The following is an 18,113-nucleotide window of genomic DNA, read 5'->3' as shown; positions in this document are numbered from 1 at the left end:
TTAACTAGTTGTCTACCACTCATAAGACAGTCTTTGCATCAAAAGATAAAAATTTATTCTCAGATACTGACACGTTTTTCATTTAGTATGTTTTGACGAAATATTGTTCCAGGAATTCAGTAACAATCAATCCTTCGAGGCTGTCGAACCAATCGAAGTTGGCCTTGACCGTAGCCAACGCTGAATCCTGCACGTACTGCGGAGTCAATGACCCTACCGTTTCGAGCAGCTGCTTTAGTCTACCGAGCTCGGCTTGGTTGTTGGTTCGCGAAGCAATGGCTCCGATCGCGTTGTTGAACGCCGACTGACCCAACCAGTAGATGAGATCATCGGCTGTGTCGTAGTCATTGAGGAAATCGATCAGTGCGTCGACACCGAATCTGCTTTCCGAGTAGACGGCTTGCACAACACGAGTTCTTTCACTGTCGAAGTAGTTGACTTCTACACCGACGCCGGCACCGATGGACGTTGTTAGGAACGACTCCAGCTGGAATGCCTGCTGTGAGCAACCCATAGCATCTATCAGAATCTTTCTTTCGGCTTGATTCTTCGAGTCAAACATACGCTGGTATAACCACTGGAAGTCTTCGTCCGTTGCCGATTGGACACCGTAACAATAAACCACCGATGCAACGTCGGCCGGAATTTCTGCCCTGTCCAGAGCTGCTGCATTGAACGATTCTCGAGTTTTCGACAAACAATTGGAACTTCCCAATCTACATGCCCAAGTAGAAATCAATTGTTTCAAATATTTGTCATGCAGAGATTCATCGGGATCCACCGAATCTATATTCAAAGTAGAATAGATATCCATGATCAGTTCGTCTACGTAGATCACGAAAGGTATATCGTATTCGGTGCCGCGGAGTTTGTTGTACAGATAAGTTATTACGTTGTTTCCAGCGGCCCAGGGAAGATATTCCGTGTCGGTACGAAGCGCAAACAACATCTTGAGAACTATACTGAAATCGATGAGATCGGCACGGGCCAAATAGAAAGCATCATCAATGAGTTGAGCACGATTGTGCGTATGGAAACTCTTCGGTGAGGCGATCATTGCTTCGGTGATCAGTTCCCAGTTACGGGTGTCGTAGTTGACTCGATAGAATCCCGACTGCTGTCGGTTGAAGATGAGCCATTGATCAGGATCCGTATCGATTGAAAGCCTAGCAGCCCTCGTGGTTAACCATTCGAACGAGTCGAGTTCAAAATCAAGCTTGCTCTGATCGGCCACATTGTAGGGAATGTACCAAATGTGATCATTAGGTAATGTTTTGTCGGCGAAGAATCGTTGCTGCGACAGGATCACTTCATTGTTTTGATAGTTCCGACGTACACTCAGTAATGGGTAGCCGGCGGCGGTTGTCCACGTTTCCATCACCTCTTTCACTGTCATCTCACCGGGAAGCATTCGTTTTCCGGAAATGGCAGTTTGCAATCCAGCGTACAAATCATCGGGAGTTGCGGCAGCCAACTCTCGGCTTAGCAGATACTTCTTGAGTCCCGCTCTCCAGATGTCATCTCCCAGTATAGTTCGGAACATGTTCAGAACGCTGGCAGCTGTCGAATAGGGTGAATCAGTTAAAATTTTGCTTTTTTATTAGAATGACCGATACAATCGAATTACCCTTGCCATAAGCAACTCCATCGAACAGTGCGGATATCTCCGCTGGGGTTGCACCATTCCAGTTCATAGGTCGTGTCGTATCACTCGAATCTGAACGAAGTGACGGTTGCAAAACATGAATCAGGAAAAGTTCAAAGTATCCTTGCTCCGGGTAGGCTAGATCAGCACCCAGGTAACCGTACAGTTGTGCGAAGCCTTCGTTCAGCCAAAGATACTGCCACCAATCCGTGGTCACCAAGTTTCCGAACCATTGGTGCGCATATTCGTGTGCGATCACGGTGACAATGTCGAGCACGGTGCGGTAGTTGTTAACTTTCGGGTCGAACAGTAGGATTGGTTCGCTTGAAAAGAATGAAACAATTGGAATATCAAATATGAAATCTTGGTGAAATGTCCAGAGGCAGGATTCGAACCTGCTAACCAACTCATATTTCTTATCTATCATTCACCCGATAAAGACATTCAACACTAACCCATAGGTAACTAAACCCCAGTTCTCCATCGCACCGGATGACTGATCCGGGATGGCAATTTGCGCCATCTTAGGTTTGTAATTGTAGTATGAAATGTCAGTATGGGAGTTCAGTGCCAGCAAAACATCCACTCCCGTTTGTAAGGCAAACTCAGTCAAATCGATCGCATTGGGACGGGCATGAATTTGCTGCAGGGCCAGTTCCCTGGTTTCGAAATCCGTCACTGCAAAAGCCACCAAATAAGTGGACATTATTTGCGATTGATCGAATATCGTGGTAACGTATTCCGGATCTTCCGTATCCTGCACCTGCACGACGGGCATATTGGACACGGCGTTGTAACTTCTGTGGTGAGTTATCGAGACAGTAAATGTAGCCTTCAACGTCGGTTCGTCGTAGCAAGGAAATGCCATACGAGCATGCGTCGGTTCAAACTGCGTCGAAGCAATGTAACGACGATTGTCGTCTGCGTCCCGGTAGTGCCTTCGGAAAAATCCATTTGAAGAAGATGTTTGTAAATTTCCGGAATAAGTTATATGCAGATGGTAGATACCGACATCCAAAGTTCCCGAACACAGGAACGTGAGAAGCTCTCTCTGCTCATCGAGACTGTGCGTCGGTGGATCAATTTCTATTAACATGTCTTCATGCAGATAAAACAGCCTAACAGTCAGGATGGTCAGATATCGATTGTGGATCGTAATCGAGTTGGTTTTCTCAACGACATTCAGTCGTATATACATACTGCCTTGGAACTCGATTTCCCCTTCATGAACGGCTGTCTTTAGTTCAATATTGTAATGCGATGGAACGGTTTCCGTTGGCAGTCGATAACTCTCATCGACTTCTTGACGCGTCGAAAAGGCCACGGTCCTGTTTACGTCTAGTTCAACTTCTCCTATAGGAAATCGCCGTTTGGCCAACACTACGGCGACCAGAAGCCAGACAAAGGCGTACTTCAACTGGAACATTGTGTGTTCCTCTGTCGCGTACTTTGAAACCGAAAAACAGTACTAACCCCTCTTCGAATGGGTGCATGGCTATTTAAAGGCAATCGATTTGATTTACGGTTAAGTAATATCTCTGATAGGAAGTTGAATCGGTTATCTTGACGTACTTAAAACAGATGGAATGACTGTTAAGATAATTGAAAAGGTTAATATTTGTGTTCGTCATTGTATTGTCTAGATTGCAGTTATTCAAGAGGTACGGCACTTGTCTTAAAGATCACCCGTTCTAAGCTCGTTTTCATAAGGATTCTATTCGCGGAATCGTATGATAAGTTAAGCTATTGTCAAACCAAACTGCCAAGTTCCGTTTCGGATGGAAATACTAAAACTTTTTGGTATTTGCTTCGTACAACACTACTTTCAGTTCGTCTGAATTTTTTACTTCGATATCGCTTATACTTTTGTGATTGATTATTATTTTGCCTTTTCCCGTACAGAATGGATGTACAATCCCTCTAAATGCAGGCTTTTGACGTGAATAAGTCTTACGTTAGTGTGGAATGAAGGACAACAAAATTGCTGGAAAACCGACTCTTAATGAGTGTATCGAAAATAAGCTATCCACATACATTCGTGTTGTACGCATGTATTTGTGATGGTTTTTTATGCTCAGATCACCGCATGCTGTGCCTTTGGCTGTCGACTTTCGTTTGTTTACTTGTTTGTGCGGTTGAAATTCTGCGTTTTCAAAATGTCGCGTATTGAAAAGGAAGTGAACATTAAGGTTCTGGACACATGGCTAAGTGAGAAGGGTATTACTATGCGAAAATTGGCGAAGCGGTTTGGAATTCATCATGCCAGTGTTAAAACCATCAATAATAAGTTTGGGGAACACTATTCTTTGGATGAGCTACCAGGAAGAGGCAGAAAACCCGGTTCTTCTAACCCGAAACTGGACCAGAAAGTGGTATCTCTAATCATGAAGAACAAATCAATGTCAATACGTGATTTGGCCAAAAAAAAAGCTGGAACGAGTGTCGGAATGATCCAGCGCATCAAGAGGCGAAATCACCTAAAGACCTACAAGAAGCAGAAAATCTCGAAACAAAGTGTAGAACAGAAGAAGCAACAAGGGCCCGTAAATTGTATTCGCGTCTTTTACAGTGTCCGGATGCATGCGTTTTGATGGACGATGAGACTTATGTAAAGGAGGACTCAAAAACCCTTCCAGGTCCACAATACTTTACTGTCGTTGTTGGGGAGGATGTGAGCGATGCGGACAGGTCGATTCAAGTGGAGAAATTCAGTCAACCATTTTTTACGCTACCGGTACTATAAATGCAGAAATCTATCGATCTGAGTGTCTCCAGAAGAGATTGCTGCCTTTATATAAGAAGCATAGTACACCTTCACTGTTTTGGCCGGATTTAGCGTCGGCTCGCTATGCTAAAACCACTCTTGCAAAAAAGGGTATAAATTTCATTGAGAAAAATATCAATCCACCAAATTGCCCTCAGCTTCGACCCATCGAACGTTACTGGACAATCATGAAGAGGGTCTTCAAGAATACTGGTAAGGCAGCTGTAAACATGAAGGAGTTCAAAAAAATTTAGGCTCAAGCGTCCAAAAAATGTGATGCAACACTTGTCCGGAACTTGATGAAGAGCGTTCGATCAAAAGTTCGAGAACTCGTGAAGGAATAACTTAAATTTCATCCGATTTTCATTATGCTCAAGTTGAACCTCGTACAATAAAGGATCAAGTTTTAGTTTAAACGAAATATCGTTTTTTATCATAATTTGAAAGAACAAATGGTGGATAGCTTATTTTCGATACACTCCTAAATCGGATCACCGATGATCCCTAGTGTTATATACCATTCGACGAGATCAGAAAATGTATGTACGCATTACAAAGAATTTTATCAGTTCAACTTTCTCGGAGATGGCCGAACCGATTTCTACAAGCTTAGACTCGTTTTAATCCTATTTTTTTGTTATGGTTCATATTCGAAGATCAATTAGTTGTTTTTTCCGTACCGCAGATATAATAGTATAAGCGACTTAACCGACAAAACTCAATTTTTTCGGAGATGATTGAATCAATTTCAACATTCCTAGGCTACGTTGCAATGCTACTATTGGATCGTTGATCAAGTTCGAAGAAGATCAAATTTGAAATGAATTTCTGTCCGAAATTAATAGCCAAGATTCGTGTCAGAAATTATCTTAATGAAAAATATATATTGTAATGACAAGAGAAATGGGAAATTCACGAGACGAAAATACTTTTTCTATTATTTCACAAAAGTTGTTTCCAATCAACTGATGCTCTTTTTAACGTAAAAGGTCATTAGGGAGAACCATGTTTGGATTTAAATCTGAAATCTAACTTTCTTAATCGAAATTAAAAGTTATTGAACTTCCCAGCGCAGTTGTTGGAAATTTTATTTTGATCAACTTTGCTGAAGAAGCTGCTTTCCTTTTCTTGATAATATTTACCTAAAAAAAATTCAATGGTGAAAATTTTTTTGTCTCGCTAATTTCCCATTTCGGACTTTGTCAGTTAAAAACCGTTTGCATAAGACCCACGTTTTTCTTAAAATACGAACTTTTAAACACGTTTTTTTCAAAACACGATGTTTTAAAACTTCTCCCATGATATCTCGAAAAATGTTTTGTATTTTTTCTGCTCAAATTTCTATTGAGCAATTCCAGAAACGCTTAGCAGATCATCAGACTCGACCTTCTCCGATTTGGATGAAACTTTGTACATGGCTTCAGTATGGCAAACCATAAGTTTTTGAACCGATGGAGATGTCAATCCGACTCACGACTGATTTTTAAAAAGGGCGTATGTATTTTTGCATTTCACAAAAATTGACTTTTTCAAATCGTTGTAACTCGGAAACCGTTAATTGTACAAATATGGCGTTCAGGAAGAAGTTGTAGGGAATCAATTAGGCACTCTAAAAAATATACACTGAAAAAAATTTATGATTTTTTTCTCAATAATTACAAAATAATCCGAAAAAGTTAAATAAAAAAAATCATCGTTTCATTTTGTTTTTTGATCATTTTTATTTTAAAGCTGTTATGAAAACCTACAGATTGATGGCTATCCCATCCGTGCCTTTTGAAAACTGAAGAAGTTACAGCTAAAACAGTTTACGGGTGCATGCAAATGATCAAGTTCTTCTCGTTGTAATTCGGAAACCGTTCATCGTACATAAATGGCGTCCAGGAAAAATTTGTAGGGAATCAATAGGGCACTCTAAAAAAATATACACACAATATATTGATTTCTTTTCTCAATGATTTCAAAATGAACCAAAAAAATTAAATTAAAAAAAATCAGGGTTTCGATTTTTTTTAATTTTTTATTTTAAAGCTCTTATTAAAACCTACAGATTGATGGCTATCCCATCCGTGCCTTTTGAAAAATGAAGAAGTTACAACTAAAACAATTTACAGATATATTCGAAATTTCGAGTTCTCGTTGAATAATATTCATTTAAACAGTAGAACTAACGTAACTACGTCAAAACGAATAAACACATGTAGAATCAAAGAGGTGTGCCAGTTGACTACCTACTGTTTACAACCAACGTACGTACCGAATTGTTACCTAAATTCCCTAATTGCTTACTTAAATTCCCCAATTGTTTACCTAAATTCTGCTTCTTTTTGTTTCACATATAAATAGCTATGCATCGTAGAGCAGATATCAGTTTATAACAAATCTCTTTCGAAACAGTTACAATAATACAATATTGTTTTCCCAAAGTGTTGTAAACATTTTCCTGGTTTTGTGTCTTCCGGAAAATTTTCCTATTAACAGAAACCATAATTGGAAAATTAGAAGCTCAAAAGTGCAAGGTTAAATGTAATGTTTTGTACGAGAGAACAACTCATTGCTCACTATTATTTCGAAGAGTTTTGAAGCAGCAGACAAATTCGGTATACCGCGGTAGTTCCTTACTTTGTTACGATCACCGGTTTTGTACAAGGGAAACATATAAGACTGCTTCCAATTAGTCGGGAAGATTCCTTCCTCAAATGATCTGTTGAATATCATGCAGAGAGGAACGGCTAAAACAGTTGCACAATGGCTGTAGACTGCTGCTGGTATACCATCTTGCCCGATCGAGAATGAACGTTTCAATTTCTTTGCCGCAATGTAATGAACAATAGAGGATACGAAATGAGCAAATATAATTCACGAAAGTCTGACTCGTGGCTTTCAAGACCAAATACAAAATGTATTGATTTCAATCACTGCAAAGCTAGACCAGCAGCAAACAAAATTGAAATCTTGCTAAATGAATGCATCTAGACGTGAATGATGTAGGTGAAATTCAAATCAACAAGGCTTCTAACTCTGTGATTGATAGTGTAATCAACTGTATTGTGAAACAACACAAACCCGCTTCAACTAACATCGGTTCGAACAGTTTTACGGATGTACAAGAGACGCACCAAAAACAACGACTACGAAAACACTAAAAACAACGACTTACGAGCCAATGGCTCCCCAACCTATGGTGGATAGGAACGAGAATAACTCTCCCCCGAGAAAAAACGTTAAAACAAGATCCAGTACAAATTTATACCTTGATTAAACTTGAAAACAAAAATGTATAAACTTGCTCCGATTTGAAAAAAAATTCGCGTGACAAACCATTTGTTTTGCTCATCTAAAAATCAGATTTTGTTCCGGTAAGGCACCATTTTTTCCTTGATGTCTCGGAGATTAATGCAAACTCTTATCTGTTCAATTTGATCTGTTATACACTAAAAATCGAAGACGAAATATAAGAACAGAACGGACAGTTGTAACCAAATGAAGTAGAATTTTTATTTTGAAGTTGGATTTCAGTTTTCGTTTAATAATCCCATTATTAAAGTTTGTTTATCTTCAAAATTCTTAGCTTTTATCAATTCTAACATATCGCAAATGCATTTTATAGTTCGGAAGTTTTCGGATGTTTCGTTCATAAGTGGCGGATTGTAAAATACATGGAAATAATTTCGTTACTATTTCACCACTATTTCAAAGCCTCAAAACTGTTCATTTGTTGTAGTTGTGCTGTTCGAAGATACACGTTGACGGACTTCCTCAGCACTGGTTCATCGTAACAGGGAAATGCCTGTCGAGCTTCTGTGGGATCAAACTGGCTAGCAGCTATACGACGATAATGGTCACCGTCTTGGTAATACTTTCGGAAGAAATTACTGGATGTTTTAGCAACGTACTCGATCTTCAGAACGTAGCTACCGATTTCCAAAGTTCCGGAAAAATCAAAAAACAAAAGCTCCTTACTCTGGTCCACGTCGCTCAGTGGTCTCTCAACTTCTATCATTTCGCCTCCTTCTTCCACACGGTACAGAACGGCCGACCGGATAATCAAACCGCGACTGTGTACGGTAATCCTGTTAGTTCGTTCAATCACATCTAGATGGATCTCTACATGGCCTTGAACTTCGGTGTTTCCTCCGTGTAGAAGAGTGATGTTGTAATGGGTTGGAATTGTGTTCTTCGGAAGCGGGTGACTCCCATCGAATGGTTCGTGTTCCGATTGATTACCATTCCCGGAACCCGTACCAATTGACCTGGCTTCGATTGACACTCCTAAAGTTAGTAAACCAATCAACACGAACAGTGACAGATTCGACATTTTTCCAATCCACAATCGTAAAACAATTGAATGATACTGAATTGGTAGTGACTTTGTATTGGATTTAGCGAACAATCAATTGAAATTAGATAATGCTTATCTCCGTATGTCTATGGAAGTATTTCCAAAAGCGGGTGCTATCTCAAGATTGTAGTTGCAGTTTGTTGATTTGTAGAAAATGAAAAAACCTTTCTTTGTTTACAGACATTTAGGCTTTATACATGGGCTCCCAATGTTTCAATGTCATTTTCTGCATTATAAGTGTTGTCTTATTTAGACTACATCGAGAGCGGTTGTGTGTGAATCCTGATTCTGTTCTAGATTGGGTGCAGAAGTCAATTACAAAGCGATACATTTGAATTGGAGTTCAGTTGGTTTCCAAAGCGATTGCGGAATGGATTTAGTTGAAGACACATAGCAGTAATCTACACACTCACTTATCTAAACTCAACCAATGAAAACCTCTACACACAGCTATAACTGGACATTGAAAAATGTATCTGCGTTTTGCCTTTCTCATGTGCAATCACTTGCAAAAAACGACTAGTAAAAATTGGCCTGTAGGGCTAAGTTTCATATTTGATTCGACTCAGTTCATCGAGCTGAGCAATGTCTGTGTGGATGTGTCAAATAATCTCACTAGGTTTTCTCGGAGATAGCTGAACCGAGTTTGACAAACCTAGATTCAAATGAAAGGTCTCACAATCCCATTACAAAATTTCTAAATTTCATTTGGATCCGACTTCAGGTTCCGGTGTTATAGGGTAAATATTGTACACCGTCATTTAAACCGGCGAAACAAAAACCGTAAAAAAATTTTCTAAACTGAACTCAAAACCGATATTTCCAATCTTAGGGTCTAATGAAAGGTCTTATGGTCCAAAAATTACTGCATATCTTCAAAATTTGAATAAAAACTAGTAGTGTTTGTACGTCATGTCAGGTTGGTGGCCGTACGAACCAACTTCGATTATACCAGTTCTCGCGTTCCGGTGTTGGAAGTACATATAATAGTGAGCGCACTTCGTTTTCTTAAGGGTGACCTACGCGAGCAGAGCACTGTTTCATCCTGTACGTTATACTAGGTAATGCACAAACAATTCCTCTGTTTTCTTTCAAAAATCGAAGAGAAACATTTTGAATAGAAAACCACACCATTATATATGAGAAAGGCATCATTACACCACTAAGGAATGTATCTAATATAAGCTATCCACATACGTTTGTGTTGTACGCATGTAATTGTGATGGTTTTTTATGCTCAGATCACAGCATGCTGTGCTTTTGGCTGTCAGCTTTCGTTTGTTTACTTGTTTGTGCGGTGTACAATATTTTGCGTTTTCAAAATGTCACGTATTGAAAAGGAAGTGAAAATTAAGGTTCTGGACACATGGCTAAGCGAGAAGGCTATTACTATGCGAAAATTGGCGAAGCGGTTTGGAATTCATCATGCCAGTGTTAAAACCATCAATAATAAGTTTGGGGAACACTATTCTTTGGATGAGCTACCAGGAAGAGGCAGAAAACCCGGTTCTTCCAACCCGAAACTAGACCAGAAAGTGGTATCTCTTATCATGAAGAATCAAAACAATGTCAATACGTGATTTGACCAAAAAAGCAGGAACGAGTGTCGGAATGATCCAGCGTATCAAGAGGCGAAATCACCTGAAGACCTACAAGAAGCAGAAAATCTCGAAACAAAGGGTAGAACAGAAGAAGCAGCAACAAGGGCCCTGAAATTGTATTCGCGTCTTTTGCAGTGTCCAGATGCATGCGTTTTGATGGACGATGAGACTTATGTAAAGGAGGACTCAAAAACCCTTTCAGGTCAACAATACTTTACTGTCGTCGTTGGGGAGGATGTGAGCGATGCGGACAAGTCGATTCAAGGGGAGAAATTCCCTTTCGATTACAATTTCGTTTTTAGCCTATTAAAGACTGTCCCAGAAAGTATGGACGCAACCAAAAACGGCTGCCATTTCGCAATGGTTCAGAATCTGTCAATTTTTATGGCTGCGTCCTGTTGTTTACACTCTTCTCTAACCACTTGTGCAGTTGTTTATTCGTTTTCATTAGTTTGTTTCGAAATGCGTGGACTTTCAGCTAAACAACGTCGAAAAATTGTGTACAAATGGTGCACAGAACGCGGACTGTCACTGAGAAAGATAGCAAAAATGGAAGGAGTAATTGAAAAAGCCGTGCGAAATGCAATCAGGAAGTTCGGTGAGGATAACACCTTTGAGGATAAACCGAAAACGGGTCTAATAAAAGGTCCTGCTAACCCTCAGTTGGATAAACGTATACTGAAGGCGTTCGAGCAAAAGAAGGAGGTTTCAGTTCGGGATGTGGCCAAAAAAGTGGGCACTTCGAAGTCAAATGTTCTTCTTGCTAAAGAACGTTTGAATCTTCGAACCCATAAGAAGCAGAAACCACCAAAACGTAGTCCGAAACAAGAAACATCGATCAGGCCGAGGGTTCGAAAGCGATTCTGGCTGGAAATTTGAACTGCATAATCATGGACGACGAAACCTACGTGAAACTCGATTACAAATCCTTGCCGGGACCATAATATTATACGGTGCGAGAAGGGCAAGTGTTAAACCAGTCCGAGACATCGATTGAAGTCGAAAAATTTGGTAAGAAAGCTATGGTCTGGCAAGCAATTTGTAGCTCATCACCACTGCTTCAATGAACAACGAAATATACATCAATGAATGTTTACAAAACCGACTTCTACCCATGATTCGAAGCCACAAGGATCCTGTTGTCTTTTGGCCAGGTCTTGCTTCTTGCCACTACTAGAAATCAACGGTAGAATGGTATACTACCAAAAATGTCACTTTCGTCCCAAAAGACATGAATCCACCAAATTGTCCACAACTTCGACCAATTGAGGATTTTTGGGCATTAACGAAGGCACATCTTAGGAAACATGTCTCGGCAGCCGAAACCATTCAACAGTTCGAAAAAGATTGGAACAAAGTGTCAAAACTTGTCGCCAAGAAGTCTGTACGGAATTTAATGAGGAACGTTCGCAAGAAGGTGCACCAGCTGGTCTACAATGGCTAAGTAACAAATGTTGAGAATAATATTCTGTTGTTGTAGTCTAATATTATCAGTATATCGAATAAAGTTTGAATATCTAACCGACGACACGACCAGGCACTCTGAAGAAAAATCGGGATGAAAAGTGTTCGTCAGTGATTTACCACAAATCTAGTGACCCCTTGAAAATGATAAAAATAATCTTCTTGCGCAACACTGTTCAAGTTGCTACGAACTAGTAACCAAGGAGCCCCATAATAAATAAATAAACCGTAATAAAATCGTGATCCCTAGTGATTTCAAAACATCTGCAGGACCAAATATATATTGGTAAATGATTTTCTTAGAATTCATTGTATTGATTAAATGTTATCTTCTAAATTATCTTGAGTGCCATCTAGATCTTGCTGACGCTTCAAGAAGGCAATATGTATTGAGTCAGTTTTACATGACATAATGCAAATTATAGATGAAGTAAAATCAATGGATCTCCGAGATCTCGTGAGCCTTTTTGCAAGAACCATACCCTCAAACACCTTGTACCCGGTAAAACATGTGTGGACAAGAAATGGCTCTCTGAGGACTGCAATTGATCGAGAATGAGATAAAAAATTTGTTGCCTGTTCGGTTCGAGCAATAACTAATTTTAAATGATGCGGACTGCATGATTTTCGAAGACGCTTGGTAATGTTAGTCGTCTAAAGATAATGATTTCATACTTGATTTCGACTGGGGTGATAATCGTTGTCATTTATTCGACGCGGTATGATACCGTCAATATTACCTATACAGTAAATTAAACCATTTATATATGTTTTTCAATACTTAATTTTTCATTTGAAACTAACCAGATTCACGTCAGCCTTAATCACATTGAACTAACCGATCCACTGCTTTGATACGTGATAATGGTGGAGAACTTGTAAATTACCACGAAATAAGGATCTTCAACTCGAGGAAGCTAGTTTTGTTTACGTTGCTCAAGTCTTCAATATCCCGTAACCAAGGTTATGGTCACTGTTATTTAAAATCAATAATTCATCAATAATTATTACCAATTTACGAGGTCTGTTCAAAAAGTACCCGGAATTCTCATTTTTCTAAAAAAATATTTATCTATTCGTCTACATCTATATGGTCCTCTTCAAAGTAAACCCCCCTAGATATAATACACTTATTCCAGCGTTTTTTTTCAGTCTTCGAAACACCCCTGATAGTCACTTTTTGTAATGCTCTGTAGCACTCTCAGCGATTCTGCCTTTATCTCTTCAATCGATGAAAAACGCTGTCCTTTCATGGGTCTCTTCAACTTTGGGAACAGGAAAAAATCACACGGAGCGATATCTGGTGAATAAGGAGGTTGGGGCAAAGTCGTGTTTTTAGCCAAAAAATCACGAATAAAATTCAGCAGTTTTGGAACGAATTTTGCTGCCACTCGTTTCATTTCCAAAACATTTGAAAAAATATGATGGCATGAGCCAACTGATATGCCAACTTCATCAGCAACTTCTCTAATAGTGATTCGGCGATCATCCATAATCATTTTTTCCACTTTTCCCACATTTTCATCGATTATTGACGTGCTGGGTCGACCGGAGCGTTCGTCGTCTTCAACGTCTTCGCGGCCATCTTGGAAACGCTTATACCACTCGTAAACACTTGTTTTTTTCATAGCAGACTCACCGTAGGCTATCTGTAACATTTCGCACACTTGGTTACACTTTATTTCATTTTTCACGCAAAATTTAATACAAATTCTTTGGCTCTTCAATTCTTCCATTGTTTAAACTAACAAAAATTGCCGAGCTCAAAAAAACACGTCTACACCAGCCGCTACAAGACAGAATGTAAACAATGAATACAGCTGAAAATTTTACCATACATTAGGGACATATGTACCAACACAATAAAAAAAATTTTTGACCACCGGACTCTCCAGGCGCGCGCAATTAAAAAATTCCGGGAACTTTTCGAACAGACCTCGTATATATTTTCTCAAGCGATTTCGTTTTGACATTACCAGTTACTGAGGGGTAGTTAGATTTGCGATACAGTTTCGATACACGAGTGGCAGGTCGTGTCGTCGATCTAACACTTGTGAATTATTTACAGTGAAATTAAAGTGCTTCCATACTGTCTGGGACAGTCTTTATCTATTTTCTGATCACTGTACATTATTTTCATGTTGTTAACTATACATTATTTTCATACTGCTCGAAAAATTCAACAGACACCAGCCCCTCTAGACTGTCGAACCAATCAGCGTTCGCCGTAGCAGATGCTCGGGCATTCGTTGCCGTTTCGGGTTTTAGGATCTCCTGCAACGCCTCCAACAACTGTTCCAATCTCTGCCGTTCCGTGGCATTGTTGGTGAGTGATCCAATTCCCACTATAATTTCGTTGAACTTACCTTCACCGAGAATGCTGGAAAAATAGAAAAAATAAAGTCTCATTCCAATCTCGATTCCAATTCTACTTAGCCTGACTTACACCAGTAACTCTTTCGCGTTATTATCCGCCATCAGGTAGTTAATCAAGGTGTCAATTCCTTCACGGCTGCCGGCTAGGATGGCATCCACAAACTGTGAACGCTCGGAAGACAAGTAGGTTACGGTCGGTACCTTGAGCAAGAACAACAATGACTTAATGCTGGCTTCGTCTTTCGAGCAACCGAGTGCGGCAATCAGATCCGAACGTTGAGCTTGATTGCGAGAGCCATCCCTCTTCGGGTTCAGGTAGGATAGTTCATTGTAGGTTCCGTCGCGTAGCCCATGGCAATAGATCACGGATGCCACGTCCGGATGAACGGACTCTCCACCATCGACTTCCTTTTTCAGAGCGACATAAGCCTTGTCCAGACAGTCCTGGTTACCGACTCGGCAAGCCCAATTGGAGACAGTTTGCTTCAGATATTTGTGCAGAGTCGTTTCCTCGTTGGCAATCGTGTCGACCCGGAGAGTTTTGTACGTTTCGGCGGTGATTTCTTCAACGAATTTCACAAAATTGGGATAGTGAGCAGTGCCACGAAGCTTAATGTAGAAATAGTTGAGTACGTTATTGGCGGCGGCCCACGGAAGGTAATCTGTTTCGTAACGTAAGTAGGTTAGCAGTTTGAGGGCCACCGACATGTCCAGGCGATCCGATCGGGCCAGATTGAAGGAATCATCGATCAGTTGAGCACGATTGGCACGGTTGATCGACAGTGGATTTTCAAGTAAGGCTTGAATTATCAGCTGCCAATTCTGTGCATCGTAGTTCACTCGATAGTAACCGAATTGTTCCCGGTTGAAAATGATCCACTGGTTGCCGGCTGTGTTTATCGTAAGTTTAGCTGCTTTGCTTGACAACCAATGGATTTGACCCTGGTCATCCGCTCTCGGTGCACTACGGTGAACGAAATTGTACGGGATGTGCCATACGTGATCATCCGGAAGGCGTTTATCCGCCAAAAAGTGTTCCTGTGAAATGATCACTTCGTAGGTTCCGTACAACCGCCGGACGTTCAGCAAAGGATATCCGGCGGCGTCTGTCCACGATTTCATCAGTTCGTTGATGGTGTGAGTCTTAGGGATCACACCTTTTTCATCGATTGCTTCTTGAAGCGCCGCATACAGATCATCCGGAGTTGCGCTATCCAGTTTGTGGCTTTTCAGGTAGATGTTCAATCCAAGCTGCCAGTTTTCGTCGCCAAGCACGTGGCGGAACATGTTCAGCACACTACCGGCTACAAATCGTTGAATTCAGTTCGATTAGTTTGTATTAGCCTAAAAGCTGACAAAAAGTAAACTGATACGCTCTTCGCGCTCTGGGAATGTTTGACAGTAATTTGTTTACATTTATATAGAGAACAAATGGAGCAAGTAGTGATCAAAGTAGTCTATGGCTACCGAAAAGAACAGTTTGTCGAGGGCTCAAAACCAACGCCCCTTTTTACTTTTAGTCAGCCTTAATAGTCCGATATTGACTTACATTTCTGATAGGCAATGACATCAAACAGGTGCCACGTTTCATCCGGTGATGCAGCCGGATGATTCATCGGTCGAACATTTTCGGTAGCATCCGCCCGCAGCGCCCGTTGCACCACCTCCACGTTGAACAGCTCCCAGTATTCCGACGACGGATACGCCAATTTGGTCGCCAGATACTGATACAGGGTGGCAAAACCTTCATTCAGCCAAATGTATTCCCACTTTTTCGGGCTCACCAAATTGCCGAACCACTGGTGGGCGAATTCGTGAGCTATAACCGTAGTCACCTGTTTACGACTGCGATAGCTATTGACCGATGGATTGAACAGCAGTGCCGGCTCTCTAAAATCATAAACAAATAAATGATAATCATCAATTGTCGACGTCAATAAAATCTATACGTCACCGCACTGCGGAACCTACCCATAGGTAACTAAACCCCAATTTTCCATCGCACCTGTACCGCGATCCGGGATGGCAATCTGTGTCATCTTGCCCATGGAATCACTGTACGGCAGTCCCGTGTGTTCATCTAAAGCTTCCAGTATGTCCACACCAACTTCGAGTGCCAATGCCGAATCCTCGAAGGCGTTCGGTCGCACCAAAACCTGATGCATACCTTTGCTTCGGCTCTTGAAATTCGTAACTGCAAACGCCAGTAGATATGTCGACATTTTTGGCGTTTTACGGAACTTGGTCAAATGGTACGACGGATCTTTGCTATCCGATTGAACCGAATCGATAACCATATTGGATACCGCATCGTAATTTGCGTCATGTGTAATCCAGAGAGTGAAGGTGGCTTTCATGTCCGGTTCATCGTAACAGGGAAAAACTCGACGTGCCAGCGTTGCCTGGAAGTGAGTTGATCCGACGTATACGACTTTTTTGGTATCATCTCGGTACGATGAAACCAAATAACCGCTCTGATAGTTACGCATCGTTCCGGAGTAGGTGACTTTCAGGATGTACCGTCCTACGGCCAGTTCAGTTTTACATAAAAACACTACATGCTCAATCCGGGTATCGATCGTGAACTGAGGATTGTCTATAACTTGCGGAGCTGTCAAACCAACTATTTTCGATAATTCTGTGGATTCGATTTCGAGATCCTGTATATTCATCGTCACTTCACTAGTCGGTTCCAGCACATCGAAGTAGATCTCCGTGGTCGCTTGGAATGTCAAATCGTTCTTATGCACGTTGGTTGTCAACTGGATAAAATAATGAAACGGTACGGTTTTTCTTGGAAGAAAATATGTTTCATCGATTTCACGACTGACGTATGCCGACACTACTTCCAACGCGTCCGAACTGTCCTCCACCAGAGGACCTTTGGCTTCTATCAGGAGGCTCCCTAGGATAACCATCCAGCAGCACCAAACTATTCTCACATTCATTCCGAAGCAGTTCAAATGAAAGTTGCAAATCTACTAACGGTATCACTTGCGGGACCATGCATTTTAAGGCGTTGGGACAGATAAAACGAATTGTAAAATATGACTATATTGTAGCGGTCAAGCCTGATAGATAGTAGCGCATCTTTTACTACACCTGCTATCATCCCACATGTGACGGTGCGAGGTGATAAAGCCAAACGATGACACAATTTAGGATGAACTGGTTGAGAACCCATAAATGCTTTCCAATGATATTGACTTGACTTGCCTCTACCGTTCCCTGTTCTAGAGCATCGTTAATTTGCACGGAAATAAATCATTTGGAAATTTTAACTCATACATTGATTTCGCGAATATTTGGTTTCGATACTTACCACCGGGTGTATCTTTTTCTCATTTCTTTGCAGAATTTCTCTTGTACTCTCTCGTATATGAGCAAACTGTACCGGGTTTCCAGTATACATTTTATTATTTTGATGAGAAGTTTTATCACATAAATCTATCGTATGGGTTGAACATTACATAGATTCCAATGAACAATGAAAAAATATTCAACTTTCACAGAGATTGAATGCGAAACAAAAAATGTGTTTATATATAATGAAACGTCTGTGTGTTTGGCAGCCTTGTCGAGCCAATTTTATATGCATTGAAACTGACTGTTTCACAGAAAAATACAAGACTTTATTTTTATCGCGATAACATATATGTTGTTATGTACTAATCGCATCTAAACTAAACTATCTAGACTTTGTCACGGTAGATTTATGATACAGGCCGTCAAAGCCGAGATATTCGATGAACAAGTAGCGGTATGCATTTCCGAGCGTTCCAATTTTCAGCAGTTCCAAGTTTCAGCATACAACACGACCGTTAGACTGAATGGATCATTCTGAAAATTACACAGAAAATTCTCAACTAAATTTCGAAGACATTGTATTTCTCTGTGAAACAAAGTCAGTTTCAATGCATC

The 18,113-nt window shown here is 40.6% G+C and overlaps 3 protein-coding genes across 3 annotated transcripts in view; 1 reads left to right on the top strand and 2 right to left on the bottom strand.

Moving 5' to 3' along the window:
* LOC131432940 (small ribosomal subunit protein uS12m) overlaps positions 1-18,113 on the top strand; it is a 108,750-nt gene that overhangs the window by 63,533 nt on the left and 27,104 nt on the right. The window lies entirely within an intron of this gene.
* On the bottom strand, positions 34-3,103 carry LOC131432935 (aminopeptidase N-like). Its single transcript, XM_058599532.1, has 3 exons — positions 2,101-3,103; positions 1,628-1,968; positions 34-1,560 (listed from the first exon to the last, which is right to left on the bottom strand). The coding sequence occupies exons 1-3, from the start codon at positions 3,069-3,071 to the stop codon at positions 83-85; spliced, it is 2,790 nt and encodes a 929-aa protein (XP_058455515.1). The 5' UTR covers positions 3,072-3,103; the 3' UTR covers positions 34-82.
* LOC131432936 (aminopeptidase N-like) lies at positions 13,909-17,172 on the bottom strand. The gene is made up of 4 exons (XM_058599533.1): positions 16,164-17,172; positions 15,742-16,082; positions 14,263-15,496; positions 13,909-14,196 (listed from the first exon to the last, which is right to left on the bottom strand). The coding sequence occupies exons 1-4, from the start codon at positions 17,138-17,140 to the stop codon at positions 13,965-13,967; spliced, it is 2,784 nt and encodes a 927-aa protein (XP_058455516.1). The 5' UTR covers positions 17,141-17,172; the 3' UTR covers positions 13,909-13,964.

The sequence above is a fragment of the Malaya genurostris genome, chromosome 2, assembly GCF_030247185.1.
Source record: "Malaya genurostris strain Urasoe2022 chromosome 2, Malgen_1.1, whole genome shotgun sequence".
Taxonomy (NCBI): Eukaryota; Metazoa; Arthropoda; class Insecta; order Diptera; family Culicidae; genus Malaya; species Malaya genurostris.
This window is presented reverse-complemented; position numbering and strand designations above follow the sequence as displayed.